Genomic DNA, 11,338 nt, shown 5'->3' on the forward strand with positions numbered 1-11,338 from the left:
CCAGGATCGAGTCCCACATCGGGCTCCCTGCTCAGCAGGGAGTCTGCTTCTCCCTCTGACCCTCCCCACTCTTGTTCTCTCTCTCTCATTCTCTTTCTCTCAAATAAATAAAGTCTTAAAAAAAAAAAAACATACAACCCAAAATAGTTATTGTTGAAACTAGGAAAATATTTTAGTGCTTATGAGGCTTTGATGACTTGTCATCTGGAAGATTAAGTTTGTAGATGTGTTCTGTCCTCTATGCCAAGTAAATCAAGGATGGTCATGCTTTAGATTGTTTCAGATACCTCTTCTGTCATTCTGTTGGATTGTCTCAGTGTTAATGATAAATGACTCATTCCTTCAGTCTTAACATTGAACTCATGACACTAAAAGGAAATGTTGGATTGCTTTTTCTAAAGCTGTAGTACCTTCATTTGCCTATGGTGATAGTCACTGGCCATTTCTCTACTCATAGTGTTTTCCCTTCAAAGAATATCTGAGTGTAGAGCAGTCTTGCATGTTTTGGTTTTGACAGAAATATTTTTAGTTGCTGCTTAGCTGCTGATATCCACTGTTGGGAGCCATAGTTTTCTACTTCTTTGGATGTGTCTGAGTTTGAGGTTTCTCCTTCTTCCTTCCATTCCCTTAGGTTATCTATTTGCTTTCATTTTGTATAGGTTAGGCAGCAGCTTAAGGCTGTAGGGACACTGGATGCTAATCATGACATCTTTGCCTTTTTTGTGAGTCCAGAGGGTATACTTAGGGGGGGGGGGCGTGTGGGATTTGATGTTATCATAGGGAAAGTGGTCATTTTGAAATCAAGTGTTATCTTTCTGTGGCTGAAGGCAATAACAACTGAAAAATCACTTTCAAGTTTGGATCCTGGGAGGGAAAAACCAACTACTGTTCCTGTCTCCTTCAGCTTTGGTGTATTCAAAGCCAAAAGCCTGATGGTGTGCCATTCATTTGCTCCCAGTTCATTTGATAGTTGGATAGAGATTTGTTGCATCTAATTTTATTCTTCTATCAGGTTCTTGTTATAACCTCTAAAATCAGGTTTTTTAACTGAGAGGAGAATTTCTGTTGATAGCCTCTCGAGCACTTTGTCCACACCCTCATGGTCACTCTTTGTATAGGCTTTTCTCCCTGAAGAATCATACGTATGGCATTGATGTCTTGATTCTGTGTGCTTCCTCCATAGTGCTACCTTGCCCTGGCCAAAGGAGGCTTATCTGATGACCATGTCCTCGTCCTACCCATTGGCCACTACCAGTCAGTGGTGGAGCTTTCAGCAGAGGTGGTAGAAGAGGTGGAGAAGTATAAGGCGACACTGAGGCGGTTCTTTAAGAGTCGGGGGAAACGGTGTGTTCTATTTGAGAGAAATTATAAGAGCCATCACCTTCAGCTACAGGTAGGTGGCCTCCACCTAGGAACTTGGAAGGACCCGGTGGGACCGGGATATTGACAGGTATTTAAATAACATCAATTAAGAGTTCAATATATAAGTCCAATCTAAAATTAAATATTTAAAATTTTAGTATTTAAAATAGTTAATACAAATTTTCATATTAATGTTTGACTAATGTTCATTTAAAAGGTTAAAGATTCTCTGATGATAAATCCCAGAGATTTCACAGGGAAGTGCATGGTCAGTGTGAATGGGCCAGCACAGATAGTAAGTGCCTTGTTTAGAAAAGAAACGGGTACATTGAGGAAGGTTTCAAGAAAGATTGGGCCCTTGTTAGGTAGGGGTGGAAGAGAGTGGGTATTTATGTGAGTGGGTATTATTTCACCAGCATGAGTGAAGTCTTAGAGGTGAGAAATAGTCCCAGAGCCTTGATGGAGCTCTCAGCTCAGAAATTTGGGGATTGTTTATGGATAATTGGTTTGTAGTTGTGGTGGTTTTCTTTCTGGCACATTTGTTAAATTTTCAAATGGGCCTGACTCTGCCACAGATATTACATAGGAGCCAGCAAGGGCTTGATGACAGAGAGATCTCTCTCTAGCCTTTCCTGCATCAGGCATTGGCTCCCACATGTGGCAAGCTATCTCGTAAGTTTAAGTCCTTACAGACAGGCTGACACAAGCCTGGCTGGCCTGAGGAGAATCCTTGCTGAGGGGTATGTCTCCACCCCTGTGATGGATTTGCTACTTCTCAGGGACTGTGCGGGAGGCATGACCTCTCAGGGACCTGTACAAAGAGTTTCTTCTGTCTGCCTCTCCCCCGCCCCCCCTCCCAGGTCATTCCTGTGCCACTCAGCTGCTGCAGTACAGATGACATTAAAGATGCCTTCATTACCCAGGCAGAGCAGCAGCAGATTGAGCTGTTGGAAATCCCAGAGCACGCTGACGTCAAGCAGGTGACACAGGAGGGGAAGGATGTAAAGTAAAGGATGAGAAGTAAAACGTGGTTTCTGACATGTTGAGCCTGAGGTAATATCAAGGCATCCCCAAAATGTTAAATAGGCAGCTGGACAGTTTGGACCTAGAGCGTGGGGTACTGATTGGATCTTGGAGATGATGAGGGTGGCATTACAGCAATGCCTCAGTGCATTCCTGGAAGAGCAAAAAATGCGAAATTTCCTAAGGCAGGAACTTCGAAGGATGGGTGCCACTGGGAGGATCTTTGTAATACCTGGTAGTTTGGCTTTTTAAACTGTGTTCCATTCAGTGGCTTGGGATCTGTACTGCTCACATTCTTTTTCTTGTGCTTCTAGACTGAATTCTTTGCCAAATAAAAGTTTATATAAGAGATGAGCTAGGTTTTAGATTTTTAAAGCATTATGATATGTCCTCATACAACTCTGTTTACTTTAGATTGCACAGCCAGGAGCAGCATATTTTTATGTTGAACTTGACACAGGAGAGAAGCTTTTCCATAGAATTAAAAAGAATTTTCCTTTACAGTTTGGAAGGTTTGTATATTTTTCTTATTTTAAATGTGTTTTCACTAGGCCTACTATGAACAGATCAGTGGGCTGCATAGACAATTGAATAAAAAGCCAAGTAGGAAAGTCTTTGCCCCAAGGAACCTATAGTCTTAGGGCAAGTCAGATATTTGCATATGTGACAGTAATGTAATGCAGAATGTGAAAAGCATCATAAGAAAGTTTTGAGGAATAGTGGACTTTAGAAATTCAGAAAAGGGGGGGTGCCTGGGTGGCTCAGTCATTAAGTGTCTGCTTTCGGCTCAGGTCATCTTCCCGGGGTCTTGAGATCAAGCCCCGCATCAGGCTCCCTGCTCAGCAGGAAGCCTGCTTCTCTCTCTCCCACTCCCCCTGCTTGTGTTCCCTCTCTCCCTGTGTCTCTCTTTGTCAAATAAATAAAATATTTAAAAAGAAAAAAAAAATTCAGAAGAGGGAGAGCTTATTTCTCCTTTGTGAAAGGCTTCAAGAAAAGGTTGACATTGAGCCTGAGAGATAGATTTAGAGAGCAAATATTAGAGTGTGGGCCTTCTAGCCCAAAGGAATAAAGTGCTACCATTAATTGAGCATATGCTCTGTGCCAGGCACTGTGCCAAGAGCTTTACATGCATCGCTTCATTTAATCTTCCCAACTCTGTAAGATAGGTACTGTCATCCCAGTTTACCAAAGTGGAAATTAAGGCTCCAGAGCTGTGCCCAGTAGAACTTGCCATGATGTTGGAAATGTTCTATAAATCTGCACTGTCCTATAGAGTAATCACTAGCCACATGTGGCTCCTCAGCACTTGAAATATAGCTAATATGACTGAGGAACTAAATTTTTAATTTTAATTAGGATTAAAATTTAAATATCTAGATCTGGCTAGTGGCTCCTAAAGTGGATGGCATGGCTCTAGAGGGGTTAAGTAGCTTGTCCATGAGCACACACAGTAGATTCAAACCCAGGTATGTTCAACTCTAAAACATGAGGTTTTTAACCTCATTGTTGTGTAGTGTCCTAAGGCCTAGATGAGCCTTCATTTATGCTCCTTATATTAGACAGAACATGATTGTAAAACCATCTAGGGAGTGTCATCATAGGCAGACTGAAGATAGGAAGTTGCTGGCAAGAGGAAATAGAGTATGGAGGGAGGGCAGTAGAAGAAGTGCAGAACAGATTATCTAATGCTGGTATCTGATTTGCAGTTGTTTTTTTTTTCCTGGTTAGAACTAAACTTTGAGTCAACTTTGCACCCTTCTTGGACTAATTTGGGAAACCTCCAAGAGATTGCTACCATTGAATATAAGTCCAGGAAATGTGGTTGTCTACATTTTCAAAAAGATGATTGATAAGTTAAGAGAATAGGTGTGATTAGGGACTTCAAACATCTCACATTATCTTTTTGTTGTTGCCTTAGCAACAGATGCAGATGCGGACACTGATGATGTAGGCACATAATTGCAGATAGACACAGGCATATAAGCCCACAGGTGAGGTTCTCTGAATGATTTTGTGCTCATGATAGTCCTTTGTATTTTCAATGTTGACTGTTTTTCAAAATACTAATATACAATTACATAACATTTTATAGTTAACAAAATACTTGAAAATATATTTTTTCCCCACTGTACAAGAAAGATGGTTCTGTCTTCATTTTATAGATGAAGAAGTAGGCTCAAGGCTTGACCAGGGAGCTAGAACTTGAGCTCAGATCCTGTGACTTTTAGAAAACTCATGTGATTTGTTTTCAACTCTTGTATTTATTGCAGTTCAAAGTGGAAAATGAACCATATAGATACACAAATAGAGTTCTTTAAAAAAAAAAAAGACTTTATTTTTTTAAGTAATCTCTACCGTCAATGTGAGGCTCGAACTCACAACCCTGAGATCAAGAGTCACGTGCTCTACTGACTGAGCCACCCAGATGTCCCAACTAGAGTTCTTTCTTTTTTTTTTTTTAAGATTTTATTTATTCATTTGACGGAGAGACAGAGAGCACAAGCAGGGGGAGCTGCAGAGGGAGAGGGAGAAGCAGGCTCCCCGCCGAGCAGAGAGCCTGACGCGGGGCTTGATCCCAGGGCCCTGGGATCATGACCTGAGCCGAAGGCAGATGCTTAATGACTGGGCCCCCCAGGCGCCCCCGAGTTAGTTCTAATATATCAAAATGAGTGTAAAAATAAGTAAAAATGTACAGCAGTGACAGAAGGTAGCCTGTATGTGAGTGTGTGTGTCAGGATGTATTCTTTAGTCCTGAGAGCCAAGGTAGGTTGTTCTGCTGACATTGAGCCTGTGCGGTTGCGCCTGTGCAGGCCTGAGTCCTCTAGGAGAGGCAGAGAGTCAGTGGTATGTGATACTAGGCGTGATCTGCATGATGCCCTCCGCAAAGTCATGGTCTAATGGGGATGACAAAACTAGAGTTTAAGACAAGACGTGTATAGCTGGTTTGGGGCTTGGATTGTGTTATCTTGCTACCTCACAAAACCCTACTGCATTTCACAGGTGAGGAAATCAAGAGTCAGGGATGAAGTAATATTCAAGTCAGAGACAGCAAGTGGTTGAACTAGGAATGGAATTAAACCTCTTCTATCTTTTTAAAAAGGTTTTATTTGGGGCGCCTGGGTGGCTCAGTCGGTTAAGCGGCTGCCTTCGGCTCAGGTCATGATCCCAGGGTCCTGGGATCGAGCCCCACGTCAGGCTCCCTGCTCGGTGGAGAGCCTGCTTCTTCCTCTCCCTCTCCCTGCTGTTCTGCCTACTTGTGCTCTCTCTCTCTCTGTCAAATAAATAAAATCCTTAAAAAAAAAATCTTTAAAAAAAAAAAAAGGTTTTATTCATTTTAGAGAGAGCGCGCTCACGTGCATGGGCGGGGGGAGGGGCAAGGGAGAGGGGGAGAGAGAATCTCGAGCAGACTCCCCGCTGAGTGTGGAGCCTGACCAGGGTTTGATCGCACAACCCTGAGAGTATGACCTGAGCCAAAATCAAGAGTTGGACGCTTAACCAACTGAGCCACCCAGGTGCCCCCAGCCTCTGATCTAACACCAGGGCCCAGTCTTTGTACTGTGTCAGTGCTGCTTTTATAAGTACCAGTAATGTTCCAGCTTGTTCAAGAGAGAGAAATAAATAGGGTTTGAAGGTTTAGGAAAGAGGTGGGACCTGAGCTGGTCACTTAACTTGAATATGATTTTGATAGAATGGCAGAGATGGCCTTCTGGGCAAGAGAAAATAGTATGAATAAAATCAGAGGAATCTGCATACCTTCTTTGGGGGATGCTGAGAGGGGCTCTTTAGCTGGAGAGGAATAGAGAGAAGAGGGGGCTTCAGGCTGATACTGTTCACACTTTTTTTCTGCAGGGAGGTACTGGCCAGTGAAGCCATCCTTAATATTCCTGACAAGTCTGACTGGAGGCACTGTCAGGTCAGCAAGGAAGAGGAAGAGATGCTGGCTCGCCGCTTCCGGAAAGACTTTGAGCCCTTTGACTTCACTCTGGATGACTAAGCAAAGAGAAAGGCACTTTATGAACTTGACAGGAAATAGTAGCCTGCTTTTTTAAAGGAACTACAGTCTCCCATGGGGACTGTTTTTCTGCCTCTTTTTTGTGCATTCCCATGGAACCTGCCTGCAGCAAGAGGCCTAAGATTGAGTATTTTTTGAAAATATTTCTAGGATGAAAATCCTGTTAAAATAAGCATGTCTGTCATCCAGCTCCAAGTACAGCATATGTTAATCAACATTTTCAAAAACATTAAACTATCAAAATCCAAATGCTTTTCCATGGTTGGGAAGTATCTTATGTTCATGTTACCTGTACCATTAAATGAAGTTGTGTGTATGTGTGTAATAGGGTCCAGGGCTTTAGACCCAGCTGTTATTCCAGGATCTCACAGGTGCCTTCTCCCTGAACAATCTAGGGTAGAAAAGGGACCTAAGGCCTTTGCCATTTTTCTCTTATAGCATTCATCTTGTTGATATAAAAGAGCTCTTTCAGCCCTTTAGCAAATACTTAACTCCTATGTGCCAGGCATTTTTCTAGACTCCAGGAGTATGGCCCATGTCCCAACATGGTCCCCGTTATCCCAGAGTTTACAGTCTAATTGGGAAGAGAAGGGGCAGATTTTAAGAGAAGGAAGATGAGTTCTGCTTAGGATAGTTGCAGTATGCTGTTGGGTAGTTGTAAACTCATGGAGACCTGGGTTGGTGATAGTGCTTTGGGGATCATCAGGGTGTAGGCCATAGCTGAAATTATGAAAATAAGATAGGATGAATACAGTCCTAAGCTGAAGATGAATACCTAAGTATCAATATTTAAGGAGTCCTTGGAAATAGAGTGATCCACAAGTACATGGAAAAGAGAGAGGGAGAGATCACAGGAGAATGCTGTATCTTGGAAGCCAAAAGAAAAATAATTGTTCCTTTAGATTGGGCACTTATGGCCCAGACAATGTTTCACTTAATTCTCACAAAATGTCTATTGAGGTATTTATTCCCTCCATTTTGTACATGAAAAAACAGACTCTCAAACTTGAAGATCGTGAAGCCTGAGGTTGACCGTCCCAGAATTTAAAAACAAGCTAAGCAGCATCCCCGAGAATGGGGATGTTCAAAGAGTGAACTATGAGAAACAACCTGGTTCCTGCAAAGATGGCCACTTTAGGGTCAGCCCACTCATCAGTATCCTCAGGTCCTCAGCATCGCTCCTTAGCTCTTCCAAGTGAGTGTTACAAGAATTTGCCCACCCCCCACCCGCGGAGCTCAGACACACTCCGGTGATAGGCTATGCAGTACACCTAGCAGACAAAGGGCTTTATACTGTTAGGGGCAATCAGTACCGCAATCATCAGTGCAGTCGGCCCAACTCTTACAGATGTGTTTGGGAGGTACCATTTGCCATCACCTCCAACTCCAGCTCCATGGCAACTAAGCACATGTGGGAATCCAGAATCTGCTACCACACATTACTGAGGCCCAACACCATGACATGGCTTGTACATGCAGTGTTCAACATTCTGGTTGCACCATTCAGGGATTCTCAATCCATAGACCCATGTGCTCTGCCAGAAGCCAGTTCAGTGCTTTCAGAACAGTCAGCAACACTGCTGTGGTGCACATGCTGTATCCACCTTTAGGCATCTCAGCATGTTACATCTGTTTGTGGGTCACAAAGTGTTAGTTGGAATTTAAGTACTGAGATCACCACAGGTGGGGCTGTGCAAACGATGGTCCAAGCGCACATCATCTCAAAGGGGTTTCAAATGACCACTAATGCAACTGATACATTTCTTCAGAATATTGGACGCCACAGTGATTTTTACACCCAGAGTGACTGACTACATCCCCAAGTTCTGTGAGGCTGAGGCATATGACCAACTCAAAGTGAAAATGGAAAGCTGGTTCTTCCATGCTAAGGCTATCCGCCACTGGGAAGCACTTCTTGTTGCAGCAACAGCATTCCTGAAGCTTGCATCTGCAGCCCTGCATCACGCATCAGAAACAATTCCCGCAATGAGGAACTACTGCACTGGCAAACCCATAAATGGAAGAACACTGGACTGCAAGCTCCGTGAGGCATTTAGGGGAAAGCTCCCGAAATCAGGAGGAATATTCTTTACTTCGCAACAGCGTCACATCCTTGAGTCGTTTGTGATTACAGGGGAAATCCTGGAACAGGTGTACAAGAAGTCAAGCAAAAGAAGAGCTGAGCCTGACTTTATGGAAGATGATTAACCATTAAAAAAAAGACTGTAAAATTTAATGCATCAGTAGACCTGTTAGCGCAGGAGTCTTTCTAGTTTTTCGATTCCGCAATATTTGAATCATTGGTGGCTTTTGCCAGTGCCAGTTCAGCGGGTGGTGGGGTTGGAGGATAGATGGCAGAGGTCGGAAGAAAGATGAAATGGAGACGGGGTGGAGACGATGTGAAGTTTAGAAAATGACTTGAATGGAGAGGTTATAGTTCTGGAAGCCTGGGAAAACATATGTGGGTTCTCTCAGCCAGGAAAATGCCCAGGGGACTTAGCGAACTGAAGGCGAGCTCCACTCTTCCCGATCCTTTCGCTGGCTGGACTCCTGTATGCCCCGGGGGAGAAGCTGGGGCAGGGCTTTTCATGTGGCGGTTACCGGAAGTGACGCATACATCTCGCGAGAAGAAAGACGCGCGAGCCTCGGCGGCCCGGAACCGGCCTGGGAACAGTGGCGGAACCTGAGGCCGCTTGCCCTCCCGCCCCATGGAGCGGCCCCCGGGGCTGCGGCCGGGCGCGGGCGGGCCCTGGGAGATGCGGGAGCGGCTGGGCACCGGCGGCTTTGGGAACGTCTGCCTGTATCAGCATCGGGTGAGGTGGGGCGCGAGAGGGAGCGGCGGTGGGTGTTTGTCAGAGCGTCTGTGGAACACAGCGACTGTCAGTACGTGAGAGACTGTCGGTGAGACTTTGGGCAGTAGTGTGGGCCAGTAAGCCTGTGTAAATGAGTGAATGTGTGATACTGTGCCTGTGAGTCTGGTAACTGAGTCCGAGGCTGTATCCGAGGTCCTGGGTCAGTGTGTGTGAGCTAGAGCTCTTAGGGGGAACTTCTGGTATGAATGCCAAGATATGACAAACTGTTTAGAGTGTGACACTGCGTATGTGTCTCCGAATGTAGAGTGTGTCGGGGTGTGCGAGGCAGATGCACATTAAAGTGTGTATTGCGAGCATGAATGGGTGAGAAAATGGGACTGAAGAAGGGGGTTGACTGTTGGAATGTGTGTGTTCATGTGTGTGCTTGGAGGCTGTGTGATACCTGTAGGGGCTGGAATAGACACGGAAGGTTTCATGGGTCCACAGTTGAGCTTTTGGAGGCATCGGGTAGGCTTCAGATTTGGGGATGCGTTCTGGGTAGGGAACAGTGTAAGGATCAGCTGGTGAAATGATCATGGCTTCCTAAGGGAAGGAAGTAGATTGGGTGTGAGGTGTTCTAGTCTGTGAAGACAGCTAACTTCAGACTCAGGAATTTTGCTTTAATTTAATTGAAAATGTTTAACCATTTACCAGCAGTTAATAATCATGTTTGAGCTATGCATCTTTCAATATACCAATAAAAGCTATGAACCCTTTTCCCAGCAAAATGCACAGTTGCACATCCCCACCACCTTATGCATTGCCATTTGAAGGGGGGTCATGCTCTCCTGAAGGACATTCACAAACCTTTTAGAGGTATACATCCTTGACTAATAATCCTTGCAGATTTTGTTTTGTCATCTGTAAAATAGTTAAAGTAATTATATACATCATGGGTCTGTTTGAGAGTTAAATAAGATAATATGTGTAAAGCTAAGTACAGTACCTGTCGTAAGTTAAACCCTCAAATGTTAACTCCTGCTGCTCCTGTATTGTTGCTGTTGTCATCATCTTTACCATTATTAATTGGCCTTAAAAAAGGAAATGTCAAGATAAAAGTGGTGTCTTTGGAAGATTGTTTGTAAAAGATGAAACTGAGTGAAAAACATGGGGAAGACGAGCAGTTAAAATATTATTATTTTTTTTTAAAGATTTTATTTATTTATTTGAGAGAGAGAGAATGAGAGAGAGCATGAGAGGGAGGAGGGTCAGAGGGAGAAGCAGACTCCCCGCCGAGCAGGGAGCCCGATGCGGGACTCGATCCCGGGACTCCAGGATCATGACCTGAGCCGAAGGCAGTCGCCCAACCAACTGAGCCACCCAGGCGCCCGAGCAGTTAAAATATTATTAAAATGCTTGCAATTGACCTGTGAATGGAAAAATGAATTCAAGATTTGCTGTCTTAAGGAATTAGGGGTATGGATAGAGAGCCCATAATATAGGGTGGGAGGTAGGGGACATGGGAGTATACCTGGGAGGAATAGGCATGTTTCTGTGGCAGTCACAATGATAAATGTCACTGATGGAACTGAGGAAATTTTGTGAAGCAGCTTTCTAGATAGAGCATAGGAGGACATCTTGGAGAGAGGGAGAATGGGAGGTGAAGGACTAAGGCATTGAGTGCTTTGACAGCTAGACAAGTAGTAAATTTAATAATTCTGATCATCAGAGAGGACATAAGGCACTCAAAGAGAAAAGAGGGAGCCAAGTACTTCCAGTGGTATGTTGCCTATGGCCTTATTTTCTAAGCCTGCCCATCAGCCTGGTCATAAGAAAAAATACGCTTGTTAGCCTGGTTTTGTGACTGCTTTTCTTGGTCCCTGACTGGAGATAGATCAACGCATCACTTTAAAAAAAAAATTGTAGTAAGATATATATAATGTAAAGTTTACCATTTTAACCATTTTTAAGTGTACAGTACATGGCATTAAGTACATTCACATTGGTGTGCAACCATTACCACCATCTATTTCTAGAACTTTTTCATCTTACCAAACTGAAACTCTGTAATCATTAAATGATAACTCCTGATAACTCCCCATTCCCTCCTCCCCCCCCCCCCCCCGCAACCACCCTTCTACTTTCAGTC

The 11,338-nt window shown here is 43.9% G+C and overlaps 2 protein-coding genes and 1 non-coding gene across 4 annotated transcripts in view; all 3 read left to right on the top strand.

The window, feature by feature from the left end:
* Positions 1-6,646, top strand: part of CWF19L1 (CWF19 like cell cycle control factor 1) — a 28,299-nt gene extending 21,653 nt beyond the window's left edge. For both annotated transcript variants that reach the window (XM_006741145.3, XM_081823635.1), the window contains exons 11-14: positions 1,184-1,393; positions 2,223-2,342; positions 2,800-2,897; positions 6,235-6,646. In XM_006741145.3, the coding sequence (XP_006741208.1) occupies positions 1,184-1,393; positions 2,223-2,342; positions 2,800-2,897; positions 6,235-6,379 (573 nt within the window). In that variant the 3' untranslated portion in view covers positions 6,380-6,646. The remainder of the gene's footprint in view (positions 1-1,183; positions 1,394-2,222; positions 2,343-2,799; positions 2,898-6,234) is intronic.
* On the top strand, positions 1,874-2,021 carry LOC115943558 (small nucleolar RNA SNORA12). The gene has a single exon (XR_004078144.1). It is a non-coding gene; the product is annotated as a small nucleolar RNA SNORA12 (small nucleolar RNA).
* Positions 6,647-9,031: 2,385 nt separating the features above from the next.
* The window catches only part of LOC145722156 (inhibitor of nuclear factor kappa-B kinase subunit alpha-like), a 13,363-nt gene continuing 11,056 nt past the window's right edge, over positions 9,032-11,338 (top strand). The window contains exon 1 of the mRNA XM_081823636.1: positions 9,032-9,210. Coding sequence (XP_081679762.1) covers positions 9,106-9,210 — 105 coding nt within the window. The 5' untranslated portion in view covers positions 9,032-9,105. The remainder of the gene's footprint in view (positions 9,211-11,338) is intronic.

This window comes from Leptonychotes weddellii, chromosome 6 (assembly GCF_054177405.1).
Source record: "Leptonychotes weddellii isolate Sample4059 chromosome 6, ASM5417740v2, whole genome shotgun sequence".
Taxonomy (NCBI): Eukaryota; Metazoa; Chordata; class Mammalia; order Carnivora; family Phocidae; genus Leptonychotes; species Leptonychotes weddellii.